The following is a 19,180-nucleotide window of genomic DNA, read 5'->3' on the forward strand; positions in this document are numbered from 1 at the left end:
GACGGCTGCTTTTACACACTGAGGTGAAGTGGCTGTTAAGGGGGAAAGTACTTACCCATGTACACGAGCTATGACAAGAACTTCTTGCGTTTTTGAAGAGATGAAACAATTACATTTTTGTAACCTCCTTCAGTGCGAATTTTGGATTGCCAGGTTACAGTATTTGGCCGATATATTTCAGCAGCTCAATATTTTGAATACTAGCATGCAAGGGAAAGAAGAAAATATTCTCACATCCACTGACAAAATGAAAGCGTTTCAGAGAAAACTACAGACTTGGAAAAGAAAAGCTGTGGAAGGTAATTTGGAAATGTTTCCATTGGTAAGTAACACTTGCATAAATGAAACACTTCCAATAATAGTTGAACATTTAACAAGTTTAGAAGAAAAATTGAGTTCTTATTTTCCATCACTTAACACTGAACAATACGAAATAATACAATTAGAAACCCATTTATGGAAACTTCAAGTGATTTTGGTTTAACATTAACAGAAGAAGAAGAACTGGCAGCTATATCCACTGATCGTGGATTGATGATTAAACATAAGGAATTGTCTCTTGAAGCCAATCTACAAAAATTTTATAGAAATTTTGGATTTCTATAAAAGAAGGATATGTGTCAATATCTAAAAAATTGAACATTTTACTACAATTTTCAACATCATATTTATGTGAATTAGGATTTTCTACCCTCACCACAATTAAATGTAAAAAGAGAGGAACTCTTCAATGTATTGACGAGGAAATGAGAGTTTGCCTTTCAAATATATGCCCAAACATTGAAGCAATTGCTAGGACACATCAGGCTCATGTTTCTCATAAACACAAGAATGAATAGACTTAAGGTATATTTCATTTTATTTTTTTTATCGCATTATTTTTTTTCTGTAATATTTGACTTAATTATTATAACATATTTCTCAGAAATTTGTATATAGTGTGCCTACAATTATTTGTAGGATTTTAAATGCGCCCCGACTTCAAAAAGCTTGAGAACCACTGGTGTAGAGTAATCACACCTGAGAGAAGGGGAGGAGGGGGTAGAATTATAGACCTGAAAATGAATTGCTGTGTTTATATAGAAATGTAAGCAGAATCAGAAATAAGGGGAATGAAATTATTTTACTGATTTTGTTCATCCAAAACTTTTACAACCAGTGAAACACATTTGGATGAGAATGACATCCTGAAATAGAAATAAAGGGGAATGATGTTTTTCATGAAGATAGGAAGAACAAGAAGTATGATTATGAGAGAGAGATTGATTGGAAGAGATATTTAGTTGGATGTTGTTATAGGCTAAGGAATGTGGAGGATGGTGATGAAGAAAACAAGAAAAGGATGATCATTATGGGTGATTTTAATCATGGTAATATAGACTGGAATGAAGAGATAGCATTTGGGAATAAGGAAAATGAATATTTTGAGGTATAGCTATCTTAGATAGCATTGAACAGAGGGTAGCACAAAAGGATCATATCATCAAAGAATGTGATTGAGAGTGGATATTGCATCTTCCTCCAGTTGGCAACCTAGGTAGCCATCCGTGTGAAGATTTCTGTGAGGAAAGAATATATGTGGAACTAACAAGGCTAATGTAAAAGGAACTACAAGTAAAATGATTATTCTAAAATCATATATCTTGGAGGAGCTATTCAAGATGTAAGTTGGAGATCATCAGTTGCATCAGTCTTGGGACTGGTAGCTCAGCAGCAATTTCCTCCATTCCGCTCTGTCATTGTCTTTCTTCTCGTTTTGAGGAGTTTCCTCCTGGTAACTCCTCAAAACCCTTGCTGTCGTTGACTTGGTCAAGAAAGCTTTTCCTTGGTCTGCCTCTTCTTCTTTTCCCCTCTATTTTGCCTTCAGTTATTCTTTTCACAAGTCCATCATGTCAAAGTATATGTCCAAGCCACCTATCCCTTCTAATTTTGATCGATTTAATTAGAGTTCTTGTTTTGTTTCTGTCCATTTTATTTTGTTCATGCGGTGCCAGCACCACATTTCAAAAGCCTCCAATCTTCTTACATCTTCTCTGCCTAGAATCCAGGTTTCACATCCATACAGTGCAATGCTCCATATCAATGTCTTGACTAATTTTTTTTTCAATTGTAGGTTGAGGTTTCCTGTTAAAATGCTTTTCATCTTAGAGAATTGGACTTTTGCATTGTTTATTCTTGATCTTGTCTTCTCTTGTTCTGCCATCTTCTGTTATTAGGCTTCCTAAATATTTAAAGCCTTTCACTTGTTTTATTTGTTTCCCACTGATGTCTATATGCTCTATATTGATAGGGATTTTGTCTGTAACAATGATTTTAGTCTTATCTGTGTTGATTTTCGTTTTATATTTTTCAAGGTTATTATTTAGTAATTCTAGCATTGTTTTTAACATTCTTCTATTTTCTGCTACAAGGGCTATGTCATCAGCAAATCGCAAACACATGACTTGCTCACCATTTATTTTTATGCCACTATTTCTTTTATCTTTAGTTTCCTGAATGGCCTTTTCAATATATAAATTAAATAAAAGTGGTGAAAGTATACATCCTTGTCTTACTCCACTCCTTATGAAAGAAGAAAATATAAAAATACTGTTAAAGAAGAAGATGTGGTCAAATACAAATTACAAGAAAATGTAGACAAGTCAAAAAAGAATACCTAGAAGAACAATGTAATAACATAGATGAATTATTTAAAAAAGAAAACATAGAGAAAGCTTATAAAGTTGAAGAATTGCTATGGCAAAAGGAATATTAGAGAAAAAGATCATTTATTAGAAAGACCCATAGAAAAGATTTATAAAAACGTTTGTTTGGAACATATTCTTATGACGTGAGATTTGGGCTATAACAGCAGAAGACTGGAAAAGAAGTGAAGCATTTGAAATGTACTGTTGGATAATACTGCTAGGAGTAAACTGGAGAAAAAAAAGAAACAATTAAGTCTTGTGTGATATAAAAGAGAACTGTGTATTGAAAAAAAACAATCATAGAAAGAAAGAAAGATGAACTTCCTGGAGCACGTATGGAGACATAACAAATGGATTGTAAACATATTAGAAGGGAAGTTACCAGGGAAAAGAAGAGGATAGTAGAAATATCCATTCTTAGAGGAGGTGCTTAGACTAATCAGAAGAGGTTATAAACTACTAAAGAGGAAGGCTGGAAATCGGATGACCTGGAAGCATGAACTCTCCATAGCAATGGAGACTCTCTTAGAATGATGATGACAAGGCTAATAATTATATAAAACTTTGGAGGTAGTTTAGAGCTAGAGCATGGAATGAAGAATTAAGTAAAAAGGAAATAAATGCTGCATGTGCACTGATTAAGAGCTATTTAACAGCAGCAATGTGTGAATGAATTCCAGAGGTCAAAAGGCTGGAATAAAATAGATGAAGAGATTAAGCATGCAATCCAGAAGAAAACAGTATGGAAGCAGCATAAGTTAAATACTAATAATAAACAATTGCATGAAGAGTACAAAGAGCAGATTAGGAAGGCAACTTGGTGGATGGCAATAAAAGTGCACTAAGAGCAGAAATTAGACAATCAGGTGAAGAAAAGCCTAGAAGTCATTTGATACGTAGCAAGCAGAAGAATGAGTGATTTTTGGTAAGATGATGTCGGCAGATATAGTCTAAGTGTTTGAAGATCATTTCATCATGATATTTTCTCATAAATATGATATCATTAGAAATTTGAGTGTAGAGGGCATGAGAAAGGATTAGCTGATGGTTGGTAATCAAGAAGTATTTGAGGAATTAAGTAAACAGTCAATAAGGTAATAGGATTTACATTTCACCATGTACATTGTATATAAGGGAATGTTTTAGTGATTAATGGCAGCCTTGGCATACCTGTTTAACAAGTCGAGCAACAGGATAACTCTCGCAGGAGTGGATAGAGGATACAATTATTCTGCATTATAAAGGTGGTGATAAGACTGAGGTTACAAAATATAGACTACTCTGTGGGTGGGTGGAGTGGTCTAAGATATAGAAGTGGTGATAGTAACGTTCTCTGTGATGGTAAGCATGAACTTGATAAAGGGAGTTTTTGATGATGATGGATGCTCTGAACATTCAGTGGTATATTTAGATTTTGCAAAGACTTATGATAGGTTGGTTGGTTACTTGGAAAACTGAGTTAGATACTAGATTAATAAGATGGATAGGTTGTTTTGGTTGTCAGATAGTTATATCAATAAGTTCTGCATGGAGGGGGGGGGTGCACTATCTTAAAAGAGGAAATTCACTAGTAGTGTGCTGCAGGAAATATATTTCATTGGAGATATATTTGCAGATGATACAGTGAGGATTCAAGTAGATGTGATCTCACAGGGATTTGAATAGACTGTATTGAGCAGGTAAGTAAGCAGACTTACCATTTCATTGTGGCAGAGTATAAAGTTTTGAAATTTGGAAAGTAGTGATGGGATGCAAAGTATAAAATTTATGGAAATTTTGAAGTAGGAGATGAGAGATCTGGGAATGGTGGTGGACAGGTACCTGAAGTTTCGGGATCAAACTTCACACTGCAGAAATAAGAAGTTATTTCATTGTGTAAGGCCTTAATTGAGTTTGATACGGATTATTGTGTGCAGATTTGATTTTCATGGGGATGAGGATATACTGGAAAGGATCCAGAGAAAATTAAGTTGGTTTCCAGTGCGTGGAATGTGAAGTATGAGGACAGATTGAGGGAGTGTCATTTGCAGGGCCTTATGAATGGGAGGTGAGACATGTTGATAAGGGGTTATTAGCAGGGCTGTACTTACACTTTCTTTACGCACTAGAGTGCTCTGGGGTGCCCTCATTATTTGGGGGGGGGGAACAGCTAAAGCCTCTGCACAAGTACGTCCCTGGTTATTACCAGGTTGAGATGAGATTTTTCATAGAATGGAAACAGGCAGAACAAGAGGCCATTCCCTGGATACTATAAGGAGCAGGTTCTTTGCATGGAGAGTGGGTGAGTGGCACATATTGCTTGAGAGCATGGCGAGTGCATATGTTGTTTGAGAGCATGGTGAGTGTGCAAATATTGAGTTCAAGGCAATAGTTTGATGAACTTTGTGTGTGACATTTGGTATCTCCCACAGTGAGTATTTTGACTCCATGGAGGTCTGATGCTGATAATAAAAACTCAGAACCATGTTGCTGGTAATATAATTGGAAAATATAGGAAGTGTAAGTACTGACATTAAAGATATTTCCAGAAAGCTACATATAGTTTCCATAAGCTGTGCATATTGTTTTTAAAATCAACTATTAATTTTAAGGAAAAAATGGATCTTATTATTACTTGACACCTCCTAGGAGTCAAAGGGTTGATCAGGAAGGCACTCTACACCACACCACACAGCTCACCAATTAATCCCATCAGACAAATACACACAAAGAAATAGTATTATTGTCTCTCTTAATAATAATTAATTTTATGTGTTCTCTGGCAGATTTGCCCGAATGCAAGATGAAAAAAAAAAAAAAAACCGGGAGATGGTAGGAACCGGTATGTTGCATATATTCTTGTCTTACTGGGTAATTGGTAGAGCCTCTGCTACTAATGGCTCAGCAAAAAGATAAGCAAGTTTGAGCGCGGTTAGTAGTTGGAAAGGATCAATCGTTCGATGCTGTTGGCACACTCTCCCTCGATGAGTCTTTGAACTCCCTGGAGGTGTCACATAATAATATTATTATTATTATTAGCAGTTGCGCCCTTGCTGTGGAGAGTAAAAAATTTATGACCCCCTCCTTCACATTGGTCCTGATTATGCTTAATAAAACTCATTTGCATAATAGACCTGTGTTTATTTTTAGTAATTTGTCATCTCTTCAAACGATTGCACTTGTGGGTGAGTAATATATATATATATATATATATATATATATATGTGTGTGTGTGTGTGTGTGTGTGTGTGTGTGTGTGTGTTTCCCGAGATGATAAAAACACGCCATGTGTGAATAAATATGTTATGCTTACTTGAGAGTATTCGTTGGTGAGAGGAAAAAAGAATAAATCGGAGTTGCACTTCTTGTTTAAAGAATATTCATGGACACTGGGAAATTTCGCTATCTTAAACTGAAAAATTAATATCAGAAATAAATCCAATTTTCCATGCAGTTACTCGACTTGTTACAATTGCAGATTTAAAAGGTGAAAGAAACAGGATAGTTTAGCTTGTGATTACTGAGGGCGCTGCAGGCTCTTTGCTAGCTCTTCCACGTGAAGTAGGTAACTGTTGTATGTCAACCTTTTACGTATAATCGAATTGATTTTAACCGCAGCTCGCTAACGTAATTTATTCAGCAGAAAAATAAATAATATCCAGTAACTATTTCTTTTTGTTAGATAAGGGTGCTTATTGGCAGCCACATTAAGTTATTTATGCCTTATTTATTAGGAAATTCTCGCATTTGCGCATTCGCTTTTACTCACTTGGAAACAAAATGGAATCGTTTGTAGTAGTGTGCACGCGTAAATTGCGATGTATTATAAATTAGGTTAATATAGTCTTTTAAGTTAGTAAAATAATAGCTTTTTGTTACTGCATTGATATGCATATGCTCAATGTGAAATGAAAAGAAACTACTCAGTAAAAAATCTCGGTAAAAATTTGATATTACTTATGTGATTATACCACGTGCAACATAATCTTGGATGTATGTTGTGGTGAACAGTTGATAGCAGAATATAAAATACACACACACACATATATATATATATATATATATATATATATATATATGTAGAAAGTATTTTACCTTGGATGTAATAAATATTAAAGTTTAAAATAGCTTGGTATCTTTAACATATATATATATATAAGTACTTTTGGATACAGGGTATATTTACTTTTTGATGTTCAGTTTGGCGGGAGAGCGAGATTTTCCCAGGAAGTGGAAGATTGTGTGAATATGGAAGTCAGAAGATAGCTGTTTGCGTGTAGGGTGGTGAGTGCTACAACAAAATGTATTGAAAGTAAGTTATGATAGGAATTATGGGGTTTGCCTCTGGAGGGATTGGAACAAAACCAGAGTGCAAAAAATTGCTTTTCTTTAATACTAGAAAGTACATTAGAATGTATGACAAATAAAACCTTAGGTAGGAGGAGGGGTGGGGAGTCCTTAACCATGTCATAAACCAGCATTTGAGAGTACTTGTTTTTCATTTACCCACATAAATTTGTGTTCTTATAAACTTGCAATAACTACTCAGAGGTAAAATTTAGTCCTATTTGTCAACAGTGTTTCAGGTTGGTTGCGTTTACAATTTTATCAATACAATATTTTTCTGAAGTTTCTGCCCTTTGATATTTAATGGGAAAGGCTTCAGGCTATCTAGTTAATAGCTTTAATGGGACATGTGCACTAGACATACAGTATTAAAATAACTTTGCTTGCACAAATATATATATATATATATATATATATATATAGATAGATAGATAGAATTTATTCAAAAACTCAAATATATTTATCAAATTCTGTTCTATTAATATCCAAACTACAGTTAATTCTGATTCCTTGTGGAAACCTTAAGTTTTTTCATTAAGATCTGTTACATTCATGGGAAATCATCTGTTATGTGGACATTGTTAGGGAGTCATAAATCATACATATGTTAGCTCATGTCTCAGTCGCAGCTGAAGTATATGATGTTACACTATTAGAGTTCAGAGGAATAATTGTAAGTAGCATAGATAAAAATTATTTAAATTAATTAAAAAATAAAAGTATGATCATATGATCTGCTCTTCTGATTTCCTTTTGTTTTATGAACTGAATAAAATTAAAAGCAATCTGATATGTAATGGGTACAACAAAACCACCATTCAAAATAGTTACTGATAATTATCATCTTTGCCCAGACTAGAATTTTAGTACCCTACCTTATAGGAACCTCAGAACAAATATCAAAGATTCTTCATAAATTCAACCTATATGATTCTTTCAAACCAGCTCAGAAACTGTCTTCCTTTCTGCCATCAAAGGTTGTGTTGCTACCTCTTTTCTTACTGGGTGTCTATCAAGTACCTGCTCATTGTCATCTTTCCTATTTTGGGCAGACTGGCCATTCTGACTTGATTGAAATGAAGAACATCGAGACTATATTACATTTTGGAATCTAACAAGTCTGGCTTTGCTTCTCATGCTATTGACACTAGGCAGAGTCTTTGGAACCAGACAAAACTTCTTCACTCCAGCAGGTTCAAATTCCGTCATCTTTTCCTTGAAACATGTGAAATGCTAAGAAATCATTTAAACCTGAACCAATCAGACTATGCCGATATCAAAGTTTTGGAAAGTGCTCACTATTAATTGTTCATAAGTTTTTTATTTTATTTATTTTTTAATTAATTATTTTAAATAATTTTTATCTACATAACTTACTGCACTTGTTCCTTTGAACTAATAGTGTAATATCATGTGCTGCAACTGAGACACGAGCTAATATATACATGACTTATGACTCGTTATTTTGATTAATCTTTTGAATGTAGTTAATATTCTATCTCCCTGATGGTGATGCCCTTGTAACATTGATGGAACATATTAGAGTTTTTGAATAAATTCTATATAATTTTTGTTACATGTGTAAGAGGTGAAAGTTATTTTAATAGGCTATCTAGTTAGCACCGAAAAATATATCAGTATTTCCTCTTAAGGTAGAGGACCTAATCTATATGCTGAAAAGGCCTGACAAGTATTTACACTGTCCACAAAGGGAGCTTTGCTTTCAAATGATTTCTCAACTGACAAGTATTGCAACACTGAATAAATGTTTTGACATCACTGTGAAGTCCTAACCAAAAATAACATTCTTTAACGTGTTGTAAAGTTTTACCCAATTCTTTGTGACCTGTTAAGCTAGATGAATGAAATGTTATTCATTCATAATCAGATATTACTTTATTTCTTTTGAATCCAGAAATAACTTAGTTGGATCAAAATGTACAAAATCATTCGCAATCAACCCTTTCTAGATCATTTGTGGGATATATGGATTTTAATACAGGTATCCTCAGTACAATACAGATATCTGTATTGAAATTGAGATATCCCACAGTTTTATATACAGGCCCACAAAATGGATCTTTTTGTTGAGCTGTCTGAATGGTATTATTATTATTACGTGAAACCTCCAAGGACTCATCGTGGGAGGGCAATCTACTTTGCTAAATACATCTCGTCCGCTCTACTACGACACTACAGCCATCAATACAATCTATTGCCCATCATCACAAACAACAGTATTTTTATTTTTTTATCTGTAAATTGCATGTGTTCTGAAGGCCGATTTGTGTGTACGCAGGATGAAAAACCTGAGTTTTCGTGAGAAAAAAAACCTATTACCACTGTATGAGATCAGCTAACTCACCTTCAATTGAAAAAGCCCATATAAGGATTCTTCTTGTCACGACAAGAATCGAACCCAAATTTCTCAAAAAATTTTAACTGTTGACTTCCTAGTATATTCTTTTATAGAAGAACTTAATGGTATAATTAAGTAAAAGCATCTTTACTTAAAACATCAGGAGTTTTTATCTCATCTGAATTGCTTCTTGGAAGGTAATCTTCTGATAACATTTGGAGCACATGGTAAATAAGATACTTTTAAATCATATTCTGTACTTCAAATGCACAATTATTCTTTGGTTCTTATTTTTAATGTTATTCAAAAAAGGACCATAACTTATGACAGGGCGGCCCCATGCGTAAGAGCGCCTTTATTCAGAGTTATATTTCAGTGCCCCCATAAAATAGAATTTGCAAATTAAAGTGTAATAAATTTAAAGAAATTATTTTAGCATATAAATACAAGATATATGTATGTGTACATGAGCATATTATCACAAAAAAATTACAACACAATTCAAACCTGCTTTGACGCACCACTCATGAAGTGATACATCAAAACAGCTAATTGGTTGTTGAGTTAACTGTTCATTTTTTATCGCTTACTGTTTATTTTAAGTTGTGCAATCTATGTAGTAACATAGATTTTACTTCATGAATAAGAGCATTGTATAAAAATTTACTGTTATTTAAATTAAGGGAATATTAAATCCCACATTGTTTTAAAACCGAATAAGAAACTCAAAGATTAGAATCAGAGAGTTTCATGCCGAATATAGTAAACTATAAAAATATCGGCAATTACTAGGGTGGGCTAATGCAAGTAGTCCTAGTACGTAGTACAATACCGGGCAACTCGCTGCAAAGGTGGTAAAGTTCTGATCGCTATTCTTGGTATTTTCCATAATGTAAAAACACATTTCCTAGGAAATGTATGCTGTTATTACATTATGGCGGGAGGTCACTACCCAGACCGGTTTCAGCCTTTTTTGAGGCTTCATCAGTGAGTAGCTAGACCAAATTAATACCAAAAGGTATAGCGAAAAGAACTTATATACTCTGCTATACGAGTTGTCAAACAGGTGCACCCATTAAGTTACTTAAATATAAAGAGCCAATAGGCTTCATTTCAGCGATATAAACATTATTTAAATTAAGGGGATATTAATGTGGGATTTAATATCCCCTTAATTTAAATAATGTTTATATCACCGAAATGAAGCCTATTGGCTCTTTATATTTAAGTAAATTTACTGTTATTTGTTGTCTTGAAATGGCAACCTACCCCTCTTGATCAGGCACAACCTGAACACCCACATGAGACAGTCCTGCCTTATGAACTGATTTTAACTTTGCCACTTGCCCATATAATAGATATCTCTGATATTTGGCCGTTCAATTTTGGGATGCATTTGTAGAAATGATTTTTTTTTTTTTTTTTTTTTTTTTTTTTTTTTTTTTTTTTTTTTTAACTCTGGACAAACAAGAACTGATGGATTTATCAAGTCAGATTTTAAAACATTAAAAACCCTCTATTAGCTCAGAAGTAGATTAATGCTCTCCATGTCATGTTACTAACCTGGCAATGGATAGTTCAGTGATAGGGTTGCTACCTTAAGGCTTCTGAACTAGCCTTCTTCCAAATTTAAACCTGTAGGAGGAATAGGGTATATTGAAGTAAAAAAAAGAGAAGATTTTTGGAGGGGAGAAAGATATAGGCAAGAAATGGAAAGACCTATAGCCCTCGAGGACTCTAATATCATAAAGGTCATAAAATAAGAATTGGCTAATAAGTCCTTGTAGGAAACATTAAAGTGAGTGGATCTTACTCATAGTATAGGAAGAAGAGGATAGATCCAGCTATGGAACCTTCCCTTACAATCAAGACGATTGCCCCTGTTGGTCCATGAGTTCAATGTTCGTGGCACCACAAACAGAGGTCAGAGGCCAAACCAGGAAAAATAGGACTATGTTATTACACTGCCATCTCTGAATTTCATATTTTGGGTTATAATAAATTTAGTTTAATCCTTTATCCAAGTGTTTATCCTTTATTATGGGAGATACTAAAACAAGGAGAGATTAGAGCTTGGTCCACCTTTGCTACGAGTTGCCAACAAATGTACCACCTTGCCTCAGTCCTGAAAATATTTTCAGGCACAGACTTTGTTTGCCTACACTTGGATAAAGGATTGAACTAAATTTATTATAGTGTATCCAAGTGCAAAATAAACTTCTAACATTTTGGGTTAAGCTCTCTGCTAAGAGACATTCAACGGGCATCTGCCACACTCACACCCATCTATCTGCTCAGTGGCGGGTGTAACATGATTTGTTGCTCCATAGCACAGCATTCCAAGCTTCCATCCCCCGTTTAAGACGACGCTGCATTTTGGTTCAAGTAATGTGGAATATGCATAAAAATATACCATAGAAACCCGTGTTGTTAGCCTTGCTTCTGAGTCCTTTTGTGCTGATTCACATTCCAGTTGATGCTCGTAACTCTGCATTCAATGTGTTGACCGACAAATGGCAGTTTTACATATTATCCTTTGTATCCTTCTATGATGTGTTTGGTGAGTGTGTCGGGTCGTCCACTGCGGGTAGCACTTGCAGTCGATTCCCTGCCCTTCCATCTCACTATGTTGTCAATAATTTGCCGAACAAATAGGCCTGCAACGTGGAATCCTATCACAACACCTCTTTCAATGATAAAGAAAGCTTCTGTGGGGCAGGGGAAAGGGAACATGATATTTCAAAAATATATATTTTTTAAAAATGTCAGAAAACTGTTCAGACACAGTAGTAAATTGATTTTATAAGGAAAAAAAAAGCCTTATCTAATGAAAAAATTAGAACCTTGCACACAGGCAAATAAAAAGAATAAGAAATTGAGGTATGAAATGCAGTTTTTAATATTTGAAATTCTATGCTGCATAAAATTAAAGTAATATAGATACAAGTAAAAATAGGATGGTAATTATGAAAACTTATGTAAAGGTAATGATTGCAAAACTCCTTGATTATCATTTGATATTATGTAAGTAAAAATCATACCACTACATGAATTAACTGAACCTTTGTAAGAATGTGGTTAGCAAAAGTGTTAAGACTAGATTTTTTTTGCTTTGAGGGTGGTGAATGAGTTGGTTGTGAGTGCTTCTTCAGTGAATAGGTTTAAGGAGAGGTATGATAGATATTGTGTTAATCATGGTTAGTGTGTTTAATGGATCTACCATGATGACACCTGTATAGTATTAATAATAATTTCCTATATCATTAATGTGCAAATTAGATAGTAGTGGCTGAGAACAGGGCCTTTCATTACATTGCTTGTATTTTTGCAATTATGAAAACCTCTCCCAGAAAAAATACTATATGAAAAAAAGAAGAAAAAAAAAACTTCTCCGTCTGTTTCATCAGCTTGCAAGGGGGGGGGGGTCCTCTCCCCTTTAATTCAAACAGTAATGTACACTACCATTTAAATGCATCAAATCCTTTAGCAATCCCAACTGACATCTATAACTCAGTTCTCAGCTATCCCAACTACATCACATGATCCTTTCCATAAGGAGAGCAGAACATGTGTTCAATTTTCATGAACAACATTCCATGCCAGAAGTTAATAAACTTTGAATCTTGTGTGTGTGTGTGTGTGTGTGTGTGTGTGTGTGTGTGTGTGTGTGTGTGTGTGTATATATATATATATATATATATATATATATATATATATCTGCACTGGCTCAATGGAATTACATGAGAACTTTATTAAATAAAATTTGGAAATGGAATTACCAAATTGTAAGAAATCTCTTGTTTTTTTTTCAAGAAAACTCATATTTTAAAATGAAAATGTTCAAGTTACATAGGAATAGTTCTGCTGGACTGGCTGCATACACATAGAAATACACACAACAGTATTAAAAGAAAGAAAAAAATAACGAAAAAATATTTAGAAGAATAAAATGAATTTGGAAAGGTCATTCATGTTGCTTCAGTCTTCACTTTAGTTAAATGTTTAATTGAAAAAATAAACTTTTGATACAGTAAAAGACAAATCAACGAATTGATTGCCTCCATAGTTAATAAAAGCAGTTGGTATGTTTGAAAATACAGCAATCCCTCGATTAATGCGTTCTTTAAAACCGGCGCATTAATCGAAAACGCACTAATCAAATATAATAACCTATGGGAAAATGTATAATTCGTTCTTCAGATTTCTTTTTTGACCCTTAATGTTTTTTATAAAAGAATTAGGGTATGTGTCATGGCCTAGTTAAAGGAAAACTATGAAGCTGAAAAACAATAAAACATATTCAGAATATAAATTTATTATTCTGCTTCTTAACAAAGAATTGAGCTAACGTAGTTTGGCAGGCATTCTGTTTCTTTTTTTTATACAACTGACTGTATGGCCCTATTGCCTCTTCTACTACTTCTGCAAATTTTACTGCTTCTCTCTTCGTCAGGGTCAGCCACTAAGCATTGCTGCTTAAAAACTTTGATTGTATGAAAACTATTTTCAAATTGTTTCTGTGAAACCTCTTTGGGCTTGTCAGTGATTAAATTTTCTTCATATTCTTCAGGATCTTCCCACTGTGCATCTAAATTTAGCAGGTTGGAATCGTTCAGCTTCTCAGAATGAGATTTAATTAACTTAGATTCATTTGAAAAGCCTCTAAAATCATTTGCACAATGTGGAAGCATGTACTTCCAAATGGCTCGCATATTGCTAGTAGTAATTTCATTCGACTTTGCGACTTTATAACCAGGCTGAGATTTCTCTGATATGGCTAGAAAAGCCTTGGAAGGTATTCACTTCCAAAAAAAGGCCGGTTTCATCGACATTAAATATTTGTTGATCACAATAGTCCTCTTCTTACACAATTTTCTTCAAAATCTCTGGATATCTCCTTATCTGCACTTGCTGCTTCGCCTGTGATTAGAATATTACGTAGACTATTTCTCTTTTTGAAACGCTCAAATCACCCAGCACTAACGTGGAATTCTTCTTTTCCATCATTGATAGCCCTTTCTTTCCGGGTTACAAAGAGACAATGCTTTTGATTTAATAAGGCCAGTGTTTAGCGTGATCTGTTTTTGGTTACAATCTTCGATCTATGTAAAAAACGAAGTCTCTCTAATTCAATCATTATAATACTTTGATTTCGAGTGCATGCATGGTGAACTTGAAGCAGCCTTACCTTTCTCTTTGTATTCAGCAGTTGATTCACCCATTTTTGTATTCTTGTCCTATCTTTGCTCTGGACTCACCTTGTTAATTTTTCTTTATTATTTCAATTTTTTCTTCCAATCAAATTACTTTTCGAATCATTTTCACACTTCTATTTTTTGCTCACTAATTCTTTTACTCATGATTAAAGGTTAGGAAAATAATTTAAAATAAAAAAGTAAGGAAAACAATTGCACGAGATACGATCAGCAAAATGCTATGTAAAGCAGACGACATAAATTTTGGTGGTAAATTTGGAACATAGCGTACATGGAAATAGTGTAGTATTTTTACTTAAGTATAAAGAGCTAATAAGCTTCATTTCGGCAATGAAAACATTACTTAAATTTACTTAAGTATTTACATTACTTAAAATATACCTAAGAATAGCGATCTGAACTTCTTCCTCCACCTTTGCAACGAGTTGCCCTGTAATGTACTATGTACTAGGATCACTTGCATTGGCTAACGCTAGTATCGCCGATACTTTATAGTTTACTATATTCGGCAAGAAACTCTCTGATTCCAATCTTTGAGTTTCTTATTCGGTTTTAAAACTATGTGGGATTTAATATCCCCTAAATTTAAGTAGTGTAGTATGATTGCACGAGATATGATCAGCAAAATGCTATGTAAAGCAGGCGACATAAATTTTGGTGGTAAATTTGGAACATAGCGTACATGGAAATAGTGTAGTATGCCATTAAAATATAACTTTGTAAAATGCTTTAAATTGGTAACTAAATTATTTCATCCTAGTGAGTGATTTTTTAAAATAGTTAGCCATAAGAAATGTATAGATTGAAAATTTTTAAAATCTGTAACATTTATTTTTAAGATGTATATAGGCGCACTAATCGAATTTGGGTATTGAAAAAAATGATGCACTAATTGTGGGCGCATTAATTGAGGGATTGCTGTAATGTTATGTATAACAGTAAAACCAAGTGATATAATCACAAAATGGATAAAAATAAATTGAGGTATGGAGTTGGAATGCTTCCAATTCTTTTTTTTTTCAGTATACAGTACTTACAGAATAGTCAAGTATACATGCCATATCAATACAGTTAGTTAAATCACCAGTTTGACTAATAGATCTCACCTAGTAGATTCAGAGATATTCTGGTAGTTTTTGTTTGCAGTCAACTGAAGAATGCAACCAGAGAGAGGGTGTAGTCACAGAGGTCAAAACACATCATATGATGCGAGTTTGTTTCATAGGTCTTTTGTGTCAAAGGTCTGTCAAATAAGGCTAAAGATATCAAGAGCAGTCACTGGTTTTTTGTAGACTTTTCTGTTGCATTTGTCCAAAACGTAAGTGGTGCAAGTATGATTAGTTGATCAGCAGTGTCAAAATCCATACTGGCAATTGTTTGTGTTCTTCCTGTAATGGTGGAAAAATTGAAGTGAGAGAAATTGAGCAGTAATTTCATAGTAAAGATTTCTTGGGCATGGATTGAAAATTGCAAATTTCCAGGTGCTGCAGGATAGGTGCCAGTGAAACACGAGAGAATAAAAAGTTGACAAACAAAATCATCTTTGAAGCACAAACCTTCAGAACAATTGGAGGAAATGTTCTCAGGATCTGGTAGCATTTCCTCATGAAAAAAAAAGTCATGATATTTTGTGTTTGGAAACATAAATTGGAGAATAAGTTAAAGCCAAGAGATTCACTACTTTTCTATGCAAAATGATGCCATCTATGTGTGGAAGAGTAGGAAACAAGTTTTGACTAAAGTTATAGCCAATAGTTTTGCAAGAGAACAGAAAGCATGACTTCAAAATCAGTTTTTGTAACTGTTTTGAACTTGAATATAAATGGAAAAGGAAGATGGGGATTTCAACGAAAGCCGATTGCGATATTCTCAAGTCTTCTGGTGGAATAGTGTCTTGGCACACTTTTTGGGGAACCAAAAGGCTTACATAAGGGACAAGAATTTAAAGTGGAATGAGAAATGAATGTTCAGATAAAAAAAAAATATATCACATCAAAGGAAATGAAGTATAGAATCATGGGGAAAAGAAACTAATGCTAAATTTATGTCTTGTGAATTGCCTATGAGACATTTGACATTCTTCTAGATATGGGAACAGTTAGTATGAGATCATGCTGCCTTGGAAACTCTAGCAGCTTCTTTATTTGTACAGTTCTCCAAGAAAGATGACCACAGTTAGAAAGTTGGATTGGAGGAAATGGATAATATTTAAGGAAATCAGCAAAGTTGATTATGATTGATGGCATTAGGAGAGCATTAAAGACAGCAAAGAAATTTGATAGAATTTTAGTCAAAGAAGAAAGATCAGAAAGAGGAGATTGTAGTTGGAAACAGTTGGTGGTATATCAGAGCAAACATCCAGAAATGCAACCTTTGAGACAAAAGTAATTTATTTCCATTTTCTTGATTTTTCATTGTTTTTTCTGCTTTGTTGAAATTACTGTAATGGATTCTTTAGTAAGCCATATGCACGTGAAGAATTTTATTTTCTCTGCATATCATGACTGTCAGTGTCTCAATGCTGCTCCTAAATACATCTGGCAATAAGCTCATTTGCTAGCTGGTCTGGAAGATTTCTCAAGTGTCACCAGTATGGTCTGTGCAGGATGCTATCTAGCATGCAAATTAAATGCTTTAAAACTGTACCTCAAAAAGAAATGTTGGGTCTCTCCATGATGTCTGACCAGTGTGCAGTGCTATATATGAAAATGCTGGAGGTCTATGAGGTTTTATTTGCCTTCATGCTCATGCCCTACAATGTTATTATTATGAAATTTACTCATTACTGATAAAGAAAATTCAAATGTTAATTTTAAAAATTTCTTACTATTATGCAGATGACTGTCTCTTGAGTTTTTTTTTTTTTTTTAATATTTTCATGAGCTTAAAAAAATACCAGCATGTTACCTGGTGCATTCCATTCCAACCACTAGGAACAGTGGGAAAGGCATATTCTTGAGTCCAAACATGTTTTTTTGTTGCTTCATCTACCACTAGTGATACCTAGTATCACAGAGGATTAACTTTTATTCTGAGGGAGATGGATGCCACACCTAAACTCTTGCCTGTATTAGCCCAAGATGGTCCCCCCCCCCTCTTTGTTCTAGTTTAATGCAGACCCACCAATGTAAAGGTGGGTCTGCATTTTTTTTTTTTTTGTGGACTTTGCCAAAGTTTGATGCACTCCACATTGTTGCTACCTGAGTTCTATTAGTGTTTTAGATTTCTGATGTTTTAGCCCTAGGCATTATAATCATGCGGTCTATTATGATTTCCTCAAAGGTGCCCTTCAGTCCTCTCTTGGACTCAGACTTACTGAATACGTTAGATCTCTTTATTCATAGTGAAGAATTATGGAGACAAAAAAACACGTGCTGAAGTAATTACTTTATTAAAATTAAGAAAATTTCTCTATCAAGGTCATCATCAGGAAAACATACATATGCACAGGACACAAGCTACATGACATTACACAAAAGTAAGATAAATCTAAATGCTTTAATCATTTACCCTAGCCTGTCTTGCCTCTGGTGAATAAAAAAAATAAAATTATGCAAAAATATAAATTAACAAATTAAAAAAAAATTATACACATCTGTATAATAATATAATATACAGATAGTAGGGGAAAAAATCTCTAAATAAATAAAGTTTTATTGCTGAACTACATTAAACACATCACTACACTCCTCTTATATTAAGGTTTGGATGATGGTTCAGCATCTCACAAGCTTCCTTGAACATTCTTTCAAACTGGGTTTTGGTGCCTTTCGAGTTGATTCTGTGGCATGTTTGAAGTTCATGTTCTGACATACCTGCGTTACCATAGTTCGAGGAATTTAATTGACGTTCATGTTCATCTTTTCTTATTGGGATGATGCACCCTGTGTAGGGTAGGTTGTAGGTGCACTGAATTTTGTAAACCCCTGGGTGGGCAAGGTAGGGAAGGGGTTTCTTTGGATGTGCTGAGTATACTTCTTAATTTTACAGGAGATTTGAAGGTTGCCTTAATATTGTATTTATGTAGTATTTATCTATTTTTTCTGATATTCCCCTAATGTGTGGGGAATTAAAGCATTCTTTTTTGCTTTTAATGGTATTATTGTGAAGTATCTTGTGAACTGTAGATCTAGATTTCTCTGTTAAAAGTGATATGATTCAATGTAATATATTACTTTAAATATGTTATGCTGAACTGTGTTTTTATTGTGCTTGTACATGATTTCATTGTAGGTATCATGAAAATTTAAATCTAAAACCAAAAAATATGATCCCCAGAAGAAAGACAGTTAATTTTCTTCTTAAGCAGATGACAAAACGAATCCAACAAAAAGCAGGTGGAAATGGTTATTGCTTTCCTGTTAATGGAGAAAGTGAAATTTTAGAAAAGGTAAGTATGAGTTGTAGCATCTTGTTATTTGCTCTTAATCTGTTGTATTTTTATTAGCCTTTTTATTGTGATCTGATTAGCATATGATTTTTATTATCTTTTTTAATGTGATCTGTTATGGTATGATTTTTATTATCCTTTTTATTGTTATTTGATCAGGGTGTGATGGTTTCCTGAATTCAAATATTTATGAATTTTTGCT

General features: G+C 33.9%; 1 protein-coding gene across 1 annotated transcript in view; it reads left to right on the forward strand.

Annotated features, from left to right (window-relative positions):
* LOC150095305 (uncharacterized) overlaps positions 1–19,180 on the forward strand; it is a 186,348-nt gene that overhangs the window by 117,125 nt on the left and 50,043 nt on the right. The window contains exon 6 of the mRNA XM_090409996.1: positions 18,822–18,978. Within this exon, the coding sequence (XP_090266122.1) occupies positions 18,822–18,978 (157 nt within the window). The remainder of the gene's footprint in view (positions 1–18,821; positions 18,979–19,180) is intronic.

The sequence above is a fragment of the Typopeltis vanoorti genome, chromosome 20 (assembly GCF_054136105.1).
Source record: "Typopeltis vanoorti isolate ZY-2024b chromosome 20, IOZ_Tvanoo_1.0, whole genome shotgun sequence".
In the NCBI taxonomy this organism is placed as follows: domain Eukaryota; kingdom Metazoa; phylum Arthropoda; class Arachnida; order Uropygi; family Thelyphonidae; genus Typopeltis; species Typopeltis vanoorti.